The 16,286-nt window shown below is 48.7% G+C and overlaps 1 protein-coding gene across 6 annotated transcripts in view; it reads right to left on the reverse strand.

The window, feature by feature from the left end:
• Nucleotides 1-16,286, reverse strand: part of SGF29 (SAGA complex associated factor 29) — a 33,511-nt gene that overhangs the window by 1,707 nt on the left and 15,518 nt on the right. For 5 of the 6 annotated variants that reach the window (XM_059692381.1, XM_059692383.1, XM_059692382.1 and 2 more), the window contains 4 exons: nt 6,719-6,807; nt 2,503-2,578; nt 1,819-1,891; nt 802-866 (listed from right to left, as the gene is read on the reverse strand). In XM_059692381.1, the coding sequence (XP_059548364.1) occupies nt 802-866; nt 1,819-1,891; nt 2,503-2,578; nt 6,719-6,793 (289 nt within the window). In that variant the 5' untranslated portion in view covers nt 6,794-6,807. Of the gene's footprint in view, nt 1-801; nt 867-1,818; nt 1,892-2,502; nt 2,579-2,948; nt 3,022-6,718; nt 6,808-16,286 lie in introns of those variants that run through there. The other variant, XM_059692386.1, reaches the window with a different exon arrangement.

Consider the following 16,286-nt stretch of genomic DNA (forward strand, 5'->3'; position numbering starts at 1 on the left):
TGTGCTCCCTGGCCCTCCACTGGAGGCTCCTGCTGAGAGACCACCAGGCCACACTCACCTGGCCAGACGGGTTAGTGGATACGTTTTGGGAAAGAACAGAAGAGGCCAAAAGGGGGATTCTGAGGCGCTGGTCGTGCCTCTTATCTGGGTGCTGGTTACATCCATTTGTTCAGTTAGTGAACATTTTATTGCGCTGGGGGTATACTTACATGTATTTTCTATTAATATGTTATAATTAAGCAAAAAGTTCAAAGAGCTATCAAATGTGGACAGAGCCCTTACCTCCTTGGGCATGGCTCAATACACCCAGTCAACTTCAACCCAACTGGCAGTGTGACAATTTCATGGGCGAGGAGTCTGCCCCTGGGTACATTGGACGGGCCAGAGAGAGGTGGCACAGCAGTCTGAGGCGATATGGAAGCCAGCCCATCTGAAAGGCTGGCTTCAGGACATCCCGCTGTCCTCAAATAACAGCCAGGTCCTCGCCTCAGCAAGAAATGGGCCTGCGGGTAGCAGGTGACTGCCCCAGGCAGTAGAGGGTGGAAACCAGAGGGGTTGGGGCAAATCAGCTTAGTGTGCAGAGGGAGAGCGGGAGGCTTGTCTCTGACCCGGGGACCGACCTCCATACCCTTCCCAGTCCCAGGCTGTCCTGGTGCACCTCCCTGTCACAGCCCATGGCCCAATCGACCACACCAGGCTGAGGTTACAGGCTCCCCGGCAGGAAGACATGACTGCTGCTCCCAGGAACCCTCACTCCACCTGCTCAAGGAACACCCAACTAACTTGTCGTCTCTAACTCACCGATCCGCCTCTCTTCCAACAGAGACTTGATTTCCGCAATCTTATCGAGGGCTTTCCGGAGGATGCTGAGGGTGGGAGGAGGGAAAGAAGAGGTCTAGATGAGGCACAAAGCATGGACTTCCTCTTCTGGTCAAGAACACTGACAAACCTTGTGAAAACTATGAGCCCCACATAGGTGGCTTTAGTCTTAAAAGCATACAAAAGCTGGTAAGACAGCCCGACCAGTGTGGCTCTGTGGTTGAGCATCGACCTATGAACCAGGAGATCATGTTCAATTCCCAGTCAGGGCACATGCCTGGGTTGCAGGCTCCATCCCTGGTTAGGGGGCATGCAGGAGGCAGTCTATCAATAATTCTCATAATTGAGGTTTCTCTCTCTCTCTTCCTCTCCCTTCCTCTCTTTAAAAATCAGTAAGAAAACATTGAAGAATAAGGACTTTGGGTTTAAATTTGGGCTCCCCCACTTACTAGTTGTGTCTTTTGGCAGATTACACAACCCTTTGGAATTTCAGTTCCCTCATGTGTTAAAGGGGGCAATCCCATTGCAGAGCTGCTCTGAGGGTTAAATGAGGTAAATAGAGAAAGTGCTGTAACAGCACCCGGCACAGGGTAAGGCACACAGAGCCTTACCACCACCACAGCAGAGAATGCACTTCCCAGTGTGAGGAACGGCCAAGAGTGTGTAAAACACTAGTCTTAGGCACTTTATATGCACTATCTCATTTATGTTGACAACTCTATAGGTAGTTATTATTCCTATTTTAATGATGGAGCAACTGAGTCCCAGCTGAAGTGACTGCCCAAGGTCACGTGAGAGGCAAATGGCAGTGCGGGCACCTGACCCCTGTCCTGCTGCTAGGGAGGGGGGAGCAGTTTAGAAGTGGGCTCTAGGGAGGGCGGCCCTAAGGGAGAGGCTCCTCCATGCCAGGAAGGCAGCCTGGGCCGTGGTCCATAGGTTCCTGCAGCCCAGCACCTGGGCGAGGCAGGGAGGCGATGGCAGGCAGTGGTTGGTACTCACTTGCACTCGGCCTCTGCGTCGGCTTTGGCGGTTGTATAGAGGCCCCGCAGCTTTGTCCGGTAATAGGGAGAGACTGCAGAGTAAGCACAGGGAGACAGGAGTGGGCGAGGGGCAGCTGGCAGTCGTGTGGCTCTGCTTCCAGTATATCGGAACCAGGCCTTGGGAGGCATGAGCTCCGCTGGCTCCGGGTGCTCCCCGAGGCACCTGCACCCCATGCACAGCGCGCTCTTTTCCATACGGTACAAATGCCATCACTGCACGCAAGGGAGGACTTCTCAGCACATGGAGAGCAGAAAGCAGTCTCAAGCTGCTCAGAGCCGGAAAGCCCAAGGCCAGGAGCCTGGCCAGCTGGGGCCCTCTGGGTACCCTGGGAGGGAAGCTCCCTAGAAAACACCAGCTAACTGGGGTGCTTGTGCCCTTTAAGGTGTTTCCCTAGATGCAGCCTCATTTCACTGGCTTCTAGTCCCTAGAGTTGGGGGATTTTAAGGTTCCTTAGGGCTAGGCAGTCTGGTGTCTGTCTCCTAGGTCACCGGAGGCCCCCAGCGTAAGGGAAAACTGTCCCTCTGGCCTAAGGAGCAGCTCATCTTGGATGACTGCAGATACACGCAAAAGCTTTTGAAATGACAGCAATCTTGGCCCACATCTGCTTCTCATCCCCTTTCTCTCCAGAGCCCAGCTACTCACTCTTGTTCTCTGTCTGCATCCGCTCGTGGGTCTTCTGGATGTTCACTAAGTTGTGCTCACTCCGCGAACGCTCTTCCTGCAAAGGGGAGGTCAGCTGGACAGGAGCGAGGCCCCATCCCGCTGGGGCACCCTGCACCCAGGCCACAGGCCCATCCACATGGCCCTCATTTACTAGATCTGAATTCAGGACCAGTGTAAAGACCTCCCTCCCCCACTAATGCGAAAGCATGACAAAAGGCATTCAAGTGAAATCATAAACTAGATTTACGGCTCTCCATCAGAAAAGAAAAACTGACCTACAGATTCAATACAATCCCCAACAAAATTCCAGCTGACTTCTTTGTAGAGTTTGACAAGCTTATTTTAAAATTCATATGGAAATTCAAGTAACCCAGAATGGCCAAAACAATTTTGAAAGAGGAAAACAAAAACATTGGAGGACTCACATTTCCTGATTTCCAATTTTATGACAAAGCTACAGCCATCAAATGCTGTGATGCTGGCATATAGAACACTGCACTAGAATTGAGAGTCCAGAAATTAACACATACATCTGTGATCAGTTCACCTGGGAGAGGGGATGGGGAAGGATGCTGGTACAAGTCTTCCCCACATCAGTGGGCTGGGACCACAGCTGCAACTGAGGGTGCCAGATGCATGGATGATTCTTAGTCATAATCCCAAGTACTTGACAACATGGCGTTAATGGTGAATGCAGCTATACTGCCCAGTGGTCTAAACAGCCCACTTGTTCTGTACTATATAACCCCACCCTACTAAATGGGAATGACCAAGGAGGGGTGGGGAGGAGACAGGACACGACACCTGCTAGACTAGCATTGCTGCCTGCGATCTGGACCGGCACTGTGGCTGAACCCAACTAACATCCTTCCAGGGGTGGAAAAGTTTGGGTAAAAAGCAATGACAAGTGGAGAGAATAAAAGAGTGGGTTACGCAGTGTTGTAAATTCAATCTTATATTAATGCCTCACAATAGACTCAGAGAATACTATTGGCTCAGTTACGCCAGATGCCAAAAGGGTGAAGCCATCTATTTGCCAGGAACACCCCTGCTTTTAGAACCTGATGAAGTCCAATGGGGGCCTGCAATCCTGAGGGGCCTCCCCCTGAGAGACATTCTGGTTATATAATCTCATGACAAACTGGACTGACTGCTGAAAACTGAAGGGAATTCTAGCAATTCTATTCTTTAGCTCTAAAATTTATGAACTACTTTTAGAGCAGTTTTAGGTTTACAGAAAAATTGAGCAGATAGTAAAGAGTTCCCGTATGCTTGCTTTCCCCTGCAGTCTCACCCTATGAACCTCTTGCATTAGTGAGGTACACTTGTTACAGTTAATTAACCAAAACTGATCATTATTAACTAAAGCCCATAGATTACATTAAGATTCATTTCCTGTGTTGTACATTCCAAGGGTTTTGACAAATGCATAGGTCATGAACTCACCAGTAGGGTAACATACAGAACAGCTTCACCTCCCTAAAAATCCCATGCTCCCCCTACTCACCCCTCCCTCCTCCAAGCCCCGTGTCTTTTTACTCCCTCATTCTGCTTCTTCCGGAATGGCAGCGGGGTAGAGTCGTACAGCCTGTGACCTTTCAGACTGGGTTCTCTCACTAGGACTGTGTGTGCCAGGATCTTTTGACTTAGTTTTCAGGTTCCAGCCACTACAGAGGATACCACTTGGGAAGGAATTTCTAGGAACTGCTCCATCTTGAAGCAGTGCCGAGAAAGGGACAACGGAGCCAATGGTCAGTGCAACCCGCCATGCACATCACCCTCATTTTGTGAATGAAAAGCTATGAAAAAGAATAGGGGACAATGGGTTTCCCTAGGATTAAAGCACTAGGCACCACATGCTGGGTCCAAATTCCCCTGGGGAACAGCCCCACCCCAAGCCAGGAAGCTTCTGAAAGGCTGTATGATAAACTCAGGCTAAGTTACATCCAGGTGTGACGACCTCACATCTAACCCAACACTTTTGGGCACAAACATGTATCCTAACTGCACCCAGGCCATCAGCCCAGAGGCCACAAAATGCAGAGCGGAGTAAGCAACACTGGCCCACGCTAGAAAAGGGTGTGCGCTGTGGGACAAGCTAAATGCACTTTTAGTGAGAAGCATCATTCAGAGGAAAAGATGTGTGAATTTGAAAAAAGACTGAAGTGAGTTCTCTTTCCAGAGGAAGGGAGGGACGAGAGTGAGCCTGGAAGGATGGCAAAGCTTTAGTGAATGGTTTCGGCCATCTCCACACACAATGCTGGATGATTCCAGGACCCAACTGCTGCTGGTAAGGGGCTCGCACCCTGACCCACCAGGCCTCCTGACTATTTTAATCCAGATGGAGGCTACTGTAGTCTCGGGGCACAGGCTCTCCACACTGCCTGCTGAGCCCCAAGGGGCACCACTATGGCATGTTCTGACCTCCACACCTCCGCCGGAAGCCCTCTAGGGCACATGTAAGTTATATCAATGTACCGTGACTATCCCGACCCAAGAATTGACCAAAATAAGGCATATCCCAAAGTACAGCTAGCAGAGCTGGGACTTGTACTCTGAATACCACCTGTCCTCCCCTTATGAGGGAGGTGGGCCGTGGGGTATGAGAGCACACATAGGAAACCAGGCTCAGTACAAGCCTCTGAGCTGAGACGGGGTGACTGGCCTTATCCCCAGAAATAACAGAATCAGGGCCACTGTAATAAAGCCTGCCCATAACAACATCTGGTAAACAGGCAGGGCCAATTCCGTTGGGAAGACATAACGAAGAGCCTGTGATTTTACTGACTTGTTCCATAAGGAGACGGAGTTTTACGTGACCATACTTCATTGTGGTGTAACACAGGGGACTGCTGGTAACACGTACGTAAATAAGTGTTATGATAACACTGATACTGATGACCAACTGCACTGGGAGACTGCGCCAAAGCCTCAGTGTTTACTCACGGAAAATGAGGGGCCTGAGGAAGAACTAAATTTCGCTAACCATCAGCGGACTCTGTGCTAAGTATTTCCACACGAATTTATCATAATATACAAGTAGTGGTAGGTGAAGGGGAAATGAGTAATCAAATCAGTTCAACAAGAAGAAAATGGATGCATCCTAGCCGGTTTGGCTCAGTGGATAGAGCGTGGGCCTGTGGACTGAAGAGTTCTGGGTTCAAATTTGGTCAAGGGCACATGTCCAGGTTGCGGGCTCGATCCTCAGTAGGAGGCATGTAGGAGGCAGCTGATTAACATTCTCTCTCATCATTGATGTTTCTAGCTCTCTCTCCCTCTCCCTTCCTCTCTGAAATCAACAATAAAAAAAAATAATAATAATAAAAAAAAATATATATATATATAAAATGGATGTAATGGCTCTAAGTATAGATTAGTTATTTCTCTAAGTTTCTCTCTACCCCTGCAGGCTGCTCCATGCTGCTATTATTGCTGTATCTCTGATATAAATGCTACTAAAAAACAGATGCTCAAACATGATTGTTTTGCTGTAGGAGAGGCGCTAGGCCAAAGGCCAGGGGGTGGTGTATGCAGCAAATCATTAACTCAGCAAGCCCGGGTTTTCAAATGCTGCACATTCCAAAAAAGGTTTGGCTTTTGACCAACTTCTGAGAGAGACCCTCTAAACCAGCGGTTCTCAACCTGTGGGTTGTGACCCCTTTGGGGGTCGCCTAAGACCATCGGAAAACACATATATAATTACATATTGTTTTTGTGATTAATCTATGTTCAATTTGTAACAATAAAATTGGGGGTTACCACAACATGAGGAACTGTATTAAAGGGTCGCGGCATTAGGAAGGTTGAGAACCACTGCTCGAAACCCTTAGACTATCTTGCCTCATAAGAGTATCTTTATTTTCCTGGGTCAGGGTGGAAGGAGAAAGGAGTGACGGCTATTGGGTATGGGGTAAAATGTTCTGAAGTTGGTCATGGTGATGGTTGCACGGCTTGTTGAATAGACTAAAAACAAATGAATTATAGACTTTAAATGGGTGAACTGTAAGGCATGTGAATTAATATCTCACACGATGGATAATCCAACAGAAATGGTAGTCCTGCCCTCCTCTCACCTTCATGACATCATCTTGGGTCCTCCCCTCCAATCTCTCTGAACACAACCCCACCCGCCGCTCCACAGCTTGGCATCACAGCCCATGTTCCCCTGTAGGAATAGAGGGCTGTGGCCTGTTACCTGTGTTTGTTTGATCAGCTGATGGAGCTCGGTGAGAAGTTCTGCAATGCGGGAATCAGCCGACACGAGGGCCATGATACATACGGCGCCTGGGGCGGAGGGGGAACAGAAGAGAACCTTGTTAGTGTTGTTATGGGTTAAACTAGTGCTCCATCAAAAAGGATATATTGCCTGGCTGGTGTGGCTCACTGGTTGAATATTGACCTATGAACCAGGAGACCACAGTTCAATTCTGGGCAAGGGCACATGCCCGAGTTGCAGGCTTGATCCCCAGTGTGGGGTGTGCAGGAAGCAGCCAATGAATGATTCTCTCTCCCTCATCATTGATGTTTCTGTCTCTCTTTCCTTCTCCCTTTACAGTGATATTTCTATCTCTCCCTCTCCCTTCCTCTGTGAAGTCTCTCTCTCTCTCTCTCTCTCTCTCTCTCTCTCTCTCTCTCTCTCTCTCTCTCTCTCTCTATATATATATATATATATATATATATACTAGAGGCCCGGTGCACAAAAATTTGTGCACTTGGGGGGAAGGGGGGACCCCTCAGCCTGGCCTGTGCCCTCTTGCAGTCTAGGACCCCTTGGGAGATAACGCCCTGCTGGCTTAGGCCTGCTCCCGGGTGGCAGAGGGCAGGCCCAATACCTAGGTGCAGCCCCTGGTCGGGCTCACAGCAGGGCCGACTGGGGAGTTGGGGCGCCGTCCCCTGTCATGCACAGAGCAGGGCGGATCGGGAGGTTGCGATGCCACCCCCAGTCATGCTCAGGGTAGGGCCGATTGGGGGGTTGGGGCGCTGCCCCCTGTCACGCACAGAGCAGGGCCCATCTGGGGGTTGAGGAGCTTCCCCCTGTCACTCAGAGAGTAGGGCCGATAGGGGAGTTGGGGCACCGCCCCCTGTCACACACAGAGCAGGGCCCGTCAGGGGGTTGGGGCACCGCCCTCTATCACCCACAGAGCAGGGCCGATCAGGGGGTTGGAGCCCCACCACTCTCACACTCAGGGCAGGGCCGATGGGGAGGTTATGGCTCTACCCTGTCACACACAGAGCAGGGCCCGTGGGGGGGCGGGGGGTTGGGGCGCCACACCCTGTCACACACAGAGCAGGGCTGATCAGGCGGTTGAGGCACCGCACCCCGTCACACACAGAGCCGCAGGGCGATCAGAGGTTGGGGAGCTCCCCCTTATCAGGCACAGAGCAGGGCTGATCAGGAGGTTGGGGCGCCTTTCCCTGTCACGAACAGAGCAGGGTGGATAGGGAGGTTGTGGTCCCGCCCCCTGTCACACACAGAGCCGCAGGGCGATCAGGGGGTTTGGGCCCTGCCCCCTGTCATGCTGATCCTGGTGCCGGGAGGCATATTGCCCTTTTACTATATAGGATAGAGGCCTGGTGCATGGGTGGGGCTGGCTGGTTTGCCCTGAAGGGTGTTCTGGATCAGGGTGGGGGTCCCTACTGGGGTGCCTGGCCAGCCTGGGTGAGGGGATGATGGCTGTTTGCAGCTGGTCACACACCATTCAGGGTGGGGGTCCCCACTGGGGTGCTTGGCCAGCGTGGATGAGGGGATGATGGCTATTTGCAGCTGGTCACACACCCTTCAGGGTTGGGGTCCCCACTGGGGTGCCTGGCCAGCCTGGGTGAGGGGCTGAGGGCTGTTTGCAGCTGGTCACACAGCCTTCAGGGTGGGGGTCCCCACTGGGGTGCCTGGCCAGTCTGGGTGAGGGGCTGAGGGCTGTTTTCAGGCTGGCAGGTGATGGAAGCTCCCAACCGCTCCTTTTTTTTTTTTTTTTAATTCTGGGCCAGCTTTAGCTCTGAGGCTCCAGCTCTTAGGCCTCCGCTGCTGAAAGTAGGTAATCGAAACAATGTATAACTCCAGCTCTGACTCCAGCTCTGAGATTCCAGCTCGCTGAAAGCTGGTTTCTGGGTTTTTTTTACCTTCTATATTTGTTAAAATGTTTCAAACGGCAGGCTCAGAGGCCGGCAAGGCAGGTGGGGAACGTTGGAATCCTCCATCACTGAAGCAAGCAAGCCTCATGTTAGTTTCAAGCTGTCTGGCTGCCGGCCGCCATCTTGGCTGACAGTTAATTTGCATATCTCCCTGATTAGCCAATGGGAAGGGCAGTGGTCGTACGCCAATGACCACGTTTCTCTTTTATTAGATTAGATATATATATAGACCGAACAGCGGAACAACCGGAACAATCCAACAACTGGTTGCTATGATGTGCACTGACCACCAGGGGGCATGTGCAGAACATGGCAGATGTTGGCCACGGTTGGGGGGTCAGCCAGACCAAGGTGGGGTGCCGTTTGCTGTCATTGGGGCGAGCCTCTGGTGGTTACTGAAAATTCTTTGCTCCCGCGTGATGTGATCCCGCCCAGCGCTCGCACCTGCTGCTGGTGCTGGCCCCCCTCACACTCAATGCCAGTGCCCAGCACTGGTCCTGATCACTTGGCACTATCAGTGGGTGTGAGCGGTGGCTCCCGGCCCCAATTGCCCCTGAGGGCTTCTCAACTTCCCCCTGCTCCTGAGGGGTGATCGGGGCAGCAACCTCCCTTGCATCCGCTACTGGCGCTGGCCCCAATTACTCCACGCTGTCAGCGTGTGGGAGCAGCAATGGGAGCGGGGCTTCCGGCAGACAGAGGGCTGGGGGCCATGGTGGGAGGGGCCGGGCGGGGGCGTGGAGGATGGGCTGAGACCCACTCCTGTGTCTACCACAGCCTCATGGCCCACAATTCTTTTCATGGTGCATGAATTCGTGCACTGGAACCCTAGTCCTATGTAATAAAGATGTAATATGCAAATGGTCGTTACATACTGACCAACCGCGTAATGACCGGATCACGGATTAGCAGGAGGGTGGGGTAGCGAGCTACAAGCAGGTGGCAGAGAGCTACAGGAGGGGGCAGGGCAGCAAGCTATGAGGGGAGGGGCGGCAGGGAGCAGAGGGAGCTACAGGGGGGGTGGCAGCGAGCTACTGGCACACGGATTCATGTGCAGGGCTACTAGTATATATATAAAAGATATGTTGAGGAGAAACCAATATGGCAGCATAGGTAAACACCAGAGATTGTTGCCTCGCACAACCACTTCAAAAATACAACTAAAAGACGGAACGGACATCATCCAGAACCACAGGAAAGCTGGCTGAGTGGAAATTCTACAACTAGAAGGAAAGAGAAAAGCATACCGAGACTCAGAGGAGATGTGGTGCTGAAGTAAATACAAAGGTGTGGAGGTGCATGCGGAGAGGGCTGGCGGCTGAGGGCACGATTGTCTTTTTCAATCAGGAGGGAGTCTCAAGCTCTGAGCTCCAGTTCCGGGCGAGTCTCTGGGGACCCAGACTCATACGGGGAGAAACTGGACTGTCTGGCATCAGTTGGAACTCGAGGGCAGCTTTCTCTCTGAGGCACTCACAGGGATTGCCAGGGCCTCTGAGGGCAGGGCTGAGAGCAGCCATACTGCTTGCTCTGCCCGCCCTGTTGATACCCTGGGTCACCGCCCCGCCCAAGCAGTGCATGGAGGCTTTTGCATATGAAAGGCCCGGCCCTTTGTAATCTGAAAATTACTTAACAAATTGCAGCTGCCCCAAGGCCCCAGGCAACTTGCATTGCTTTACAGCTGGCTTCTGCTGGATAGCCTCAGGCAGAGGCTAGATTAGCACCTCCTTAGATACAAGAGCCAGTGTACCCAGTGGTCAGAGTGGGACCATCCAATTACAACTCCTCAGATCCATAAGGGACACACTCAGGGGGCAGATTCAGTGAGCACCAAAGCCCCATTGAAGCAAGTCTTGCCCCATAAGGGTGTCTTCAGCACAGAAGTTGTCCCACCGTAGACACAGCTGATTCTCACAGCCAATTGGCCTGGAGGTCAATTCCTCCCAGTGTTACCTACAATAATCAAGACTTAACTACAACAAGACTGTGCACAAAGCCCACAAGGGGTGCACCAAGAGTGTCCACCTCAGGTAATTGGGGAGGCTGAGCCACTGGGCCCTAAAGGACACTTAGCACTGAAAGCCACTCTATCGACACAGCGAAGCATAAAAAATGCCGACAAAGAAACAGGACACAAATGACAGAAATGGAGGAAAGCAAACTACTGGATATAGAGTTCAAAACCACACTTTTAAAGTTTTTCAAGAATTTTCTAGAAACGGCCGATAAACTTAATGAGACCGTCAAGAAATCTAGTGAGCCCCTCAATGTTGTGATAAAGGACCAACTAGAAATTAAGCATACACTGACTGAAATAAAGAATATTATACAGACTCCCAACAGCAGACCAGAGGATCGCAAGAATCAAGTCAGAGATTTGAAATACAAAGAAGCAAAAAACACCCAACCGGAAAAGCAAAGTGAAAAAAGAATCTGAAAATACGAAGATAGTGTGAGGAGCCTCTGGGACAACTTCAAGCGTACTAACATCCGAATTATAGGGGTGCCAGAAGAAGAGAGAGCAAGATATTGAAAACCTATTTGAAGAAATAATGACAGAAAACTTCCCCTACCTGGTGAAAGAAATAGACTTACAAGCCCTAGAAGCGCAGAGAACCCCAAACAAAAGGAATCCAAAGAGGACCACACCAAGACACATCATAATTAAAATGCCAAGAGCAAAAGACAAAGAGAGAATCCTAAAAGCAGCAAGAGAAAGAAACTCAGTTACCTACAAGGGAATACCCATACGACTATCAGCAGATTTCTCAACAGAAACTTTGCAGGCCAGAAGGGAGTGGCAAGAAATATTCAAAGTGATGAATACCAAGAACCTACAACCAAGATTACTTTATCCAGCAAAGCTATCATTCAGAATTGAAGGTCAGATAAAGAGCTTCACAGATGAGGAAAAGCTAAAGGGGTTCACCACCACTAAACCAGTATTATTTGAAATGCTGAAAGGTATCCTTTAAGAAGAGGAAGAAGAAGAAAAAGGTAAAGATACAGATTATGAACAACAAATACAGATCCATCAACAAGTGAATCTAAAAATCAAGTGAATAAACAATCTGATGATCAGAATAAACTGGTGATTATAATAGAATCAGGGGCATAGCAAGGGAGTGGACTGACTATTCGTGGGGGGGGGGATAGGGGTGTGGGGGGGGTGTGGGAAGAGACTGGACAAAAATCGTGCACCTATGGATAAGGACAGTGGTGGGGGTGTGAGGGCGGAGGGTGGGAGGGGAACCGGATGGAGGGGAACTATGGGGGGAAAAAAGAGGAACAACTGTAATAATCTGAACAATAAAGATTTAATTAAAAAAAAAAAGATATGTTGAAGACCTAATCCCTGATACCTGTGAATGTGACTTTACTTAGCAATAGGGTTTTTGTAGGTGTAATTAAGATGTACGTTAAGATCAAGTCATACTAGAGTAGAAGTGGGCCCTTAATCCAACATGACTGGTATCCTTATAAGAAGAGAAGAAACAGAGACAGGAGAAACCAAGATGGCGGCATAGGTTAACGCCGGAGATTGCTGCCTCGAACAACCAATTCAAGGTTACACCTAAAAGTCGGAACGAACATCATCCAGAACCACAGGAAGGCTGGCTGAGTGGAAATTCTACAACTAGGAGGAAAGAGAATATTATACCCAGACTCAGAGGAGGTGCAGTGCTGAAGTGAAATACTCAGGTGCGGAGTGCGCGCACGGAGCGGGCTGGCGGTGGAGGGTGCAGTTGTTGTTTTCAATTGGGAGGGAGTTTCAGACTCTGAGCTCCAGATCCAGGCAAGTCTCTAGGGACCCAGAGTCAAACGGGAGAAGCAGGACTGTCTGGCTTCGGTCGGAACTCGAAGGCAGCTTTCTCTCCGAGGTTTGCAGCGGTTGCTGGGACTCTGTGAAGCAGAGCACCTAGGGACGGAACTGAGAGCAGCCATAACTGCTTGCTCCGCCCGCCCGGTTTGATCCCATCCTACCCGCCCTGCCCAAGCCCTGCACAGAGCCATTTGCCAGATAGCCTCAGGCAAAGGCTAGATTAGCACCTCCCCAGAGGACAGAAGTTTTCCCACTGCAGACACAGCTGACTCTCATAGCCAGTTGGCCTGGAGGTCAACCCCCCCCCCCCCCCAGTATTAACTACAACAATCAAGGCGCAACTACAACAAGACTGCGCACAAAGACCACTAGGGGGTGCACCAAGAAAGCATAAAAAAAATGCGGAGACAAAGAAACAGGACAAAATTGTCAATGGAAGATATAGAGTTCAGAACCACACTTTTAAGGTCTCTCAAGAACTGTCTAGAAGCTGCCGATAAACTTAATGAGATCTATAAGAAATCTAATGAGACCCTCGATGTTATGATAAAGAACCAACTAGAAATTAAGCATACACTGACTAAAATAAAGAATACTATACAGACTCCCAACAGCAGACCAGAGGAGCGCAAGAATCAAAGATTTGAAATGCGAAGAAGCAAAAAACACCCAACTGGAAAAGCAAAATGAAAAAAGAATCCGAAAATACGAAGATAGTGTAAGGAGCCTCTGGGACAGCTTCAAGCGTACCAACATCAGAATTATAGGGGTGCCAGAAGATGAGAGAGAGCAAGATATTGAAAACCTATTTGAAGAAATAATGACAGAAAACTTCCCCTACCTGGTGCAAGAAATAGACTTACAGGTCCAGGAAGCGCAGAGAACCCCAAACAAAAGGAATCCAAAGAGGACCACACCAAGACACATCATCATTAAAATGCCAAGAGCAAAAGATAAAGAGAAAATCCTAAAAGCAGCAAGAGAAAGAAACTCAGTTACCTACAAGGGATTACCCATATGACTGTCAGCTGATTTCTCAACAGAAACTTTGCAGGCCAGAAGGGAATGGCAAGAAATATTCAAAGTGATGAACACCAAGAACCTACAACCAAGATTACTTTATCCAGCAAAGCTATCATTCAGAAATGAAGGTCAGATAAAGAGCTTCACAGATAAGGAAAAGCTAAAGGAGTTCATCACCACCAAACCAGTATTATATGAAATGCTGAAAGGTATCCTTTAAGAAGAGGAAGAAGAAAAAGGTAAAGATACAAATTATGAACAACAAATATGCATCTATCAACAAGTGAATCTAAGAATCAAGTGAACAAATAATCTGGTGATCATAATAGAATCAGGGACATAGAAAGGGAATGGAATGACTATTCTTGGGGGGGGAAGGGGTGTGGGAGATGCGGGAAGAGACTGGACAAAAATTGTGCACCTATGGATGAGGACAGTGGGTGGGGAGTGAGGGCGGAGGGTGGGGCGGGAACTGGGAGGAGGGGAGTTATGGGGGGAAAAAAGAGGAACAAATGTAATAATCTGAACAATAAAGATTTAATTAAAAAAAAAAAAAGAAACAGAAACAGAGACAGACACACACCGCCCGGGAGACACACACCGAGAAGGCGGCCATGTGACAGAGGCAGAGACTGGATTTAGGCAGCTGCAAACCAAGGATTACTGCCAAGGACTGTTGGCCACCACTAGATGCTGGGAGAGAGGCAAGGAACAGATTGTCCTGAGCACCCAAGAAGAAACCCACCCATGATTTTGGAACCAAGCCAACCTCTGGATTTTGGAATTCTAGAACTGTGAGAGAATACATTCCTGTTGTGTTAAGCCACCCAGCCGGTGATAATATGTTACGGCAGCCCTAGGAAACGAATGTAGTGGCAGGTAACCCTGAAATTGTACCCTAAGCCAATGATGTTTGTATTCAATATGTTGAGCTAAGTTATAAGGAGTACTTATTTTTTTCCCTTACTGATTAAGATATTACAAATGTGTCCTTATCCCCTATTCTCCCCCATCCCCCTACTCATGCCCTCATCCCCTGGTGTCTGTGTCCATTGGTTATGCTTATATGCATGCATACAAGTCCTTTGGTTGATCTCTCCCCCTTAGCCCCACCCTCCCCTGCCTTCCCTCTGAGGTTTGAGCATCTGATAAATGCTTCTCTGTCTCTAGATCTATTTTTTTTTAAATTAAATCTTTTTTATTTTATTTTTTTAAAATATATATTTTATTGATTTTTTTCAGAGAGGAAGGGAGAGGGATAGAGAGTTAGAAACATCGATCAGCTGCCTCCTGCACACCTCCTACTGGGGATGTGCCCGCAACCAAGGTACATGCCCTTGACCGGAATCGAACCTGGGACCTTTCAGTCCGCAGGCCAGCGCTCTATCCACTGAGCCAAACCGGTTACGGCTAAATTAAATCTTTATTGTTCAGATTATTACATTTGTTCCTCTTTTTTTCCCCCATAACTCCCCTCCACCCGGTTCCCCTCCCACCCTCCGCCCTCACTCCCCACCCACTGTCCTCATCCATAGGTGCACGATTTTTGTCCAGTCTCTTCCCGCATCTCCCACACCCCTTTCCCCCCCCCAAGAATAGTCATTCCATTCCCTTTCTATGTCCCTGATTCTATTATGATCACCAGATTATTTGTTCACTTGATTCTTAGATTCACTTGTTGATAGATGCATATTTGTTGTTCATAATTTGTATCTTTACCTTTTTCTTCCTCTTCCTCTTCTTAAAGGATACCTTTCAGCATTTCATATAATACTGGTTTGGTGGTGATGAACTCCTTTAGCTTTTCCTCATCTGTGAAGCTCTTTATCTGACCTTCAATTCTGAATGATAGCTTTGCTGGATAAAGTAATCTTGGTTGTAGGTTCTTGGTATTCATCACTTTGAATATTTCTTGCCACTCCCTTCTGGCCTGCAAAGTTTCTGTTGAGAAATCTGCTGATAGTCGTATGGGTATTCCCTTGTAGGTAACTGAGTTTCTTTCTCTTGCTGCTTTTAGGATTCTCTCTTTGTCTTTTGCTCTTGGCATTTTAATGATGATGTGTCTTGGTGTGGTCCTCTTTGGATTCCTTTTGTTTGGGGTTCTCTGTGCTTCCTGGAGTTGTAAGTCTATTTCTTTCACCAGGTAGGGGAAGTTTTCTGTCATTATTTCTTCAAATAGGTTTTCAATATCTTGCTCTCTCTCATCTTCTGGCACCCCTATAATTCTGATGTTGGTACGCTTGAAGCTGTCCCAGAGGATCCTTACACTATCTTCGTATTTTCGGATTCTTTTTTCACTTTGCTTTTCCAGTTGGGTGTTTTTTGCTTCTTCGCCTTTCAAATCTTTGACTTGATTCTTGCGCTCCTCTGGTCTGCTGTTGGGAGTCTGTATAGTATTCTTTATTTCAGTCAGTGTATGCTTAATTTCTAGTTGGTTCTTTATCATAACATCGAGGGTCTCATTAGATTTCTTGTAGATCTCATTAAGTTTATCGGCGGCTTCTAGACAGTTCTTGAGAGACCTTAAAAGTGTGGTTCTGAACTCTATATCTTCCACTGACAATTCTGTCCTGTTTCTTTGTCTCCGCATTTTTTATGCTTTCTTGGTGCACCCCCTAGTGGCCTTTGTACGCAGTCTTGTTGTAGTTAAGCCTTGATTGTTGTAGGTAATACTGGGGGGATTTGACCTCCAGGCCAACTGGCTGTGTCTCTAGGTCTATTTTTGATCATCGATTTATACTGTTCATTATAATCCACAAATATTGAGTCACTTCCAAAAGCAGCAGCCTAAGCC

The sequence above is a fragment of the Myotis daubentonii genome, chromosome 4, assembly GCF_963259705.1.
Source record: "Myotis daubentonii chromosome 4, mMyoDau2.1, whole genome shotgun sequence".
Classification (NCBI taxonomy): domain Eukaryota; kingdom Metazoa; phylum Chordata; class Mammalia; order Chiroptera; family Vespertilionidae; genus Myotis; species Myotis daubentonii.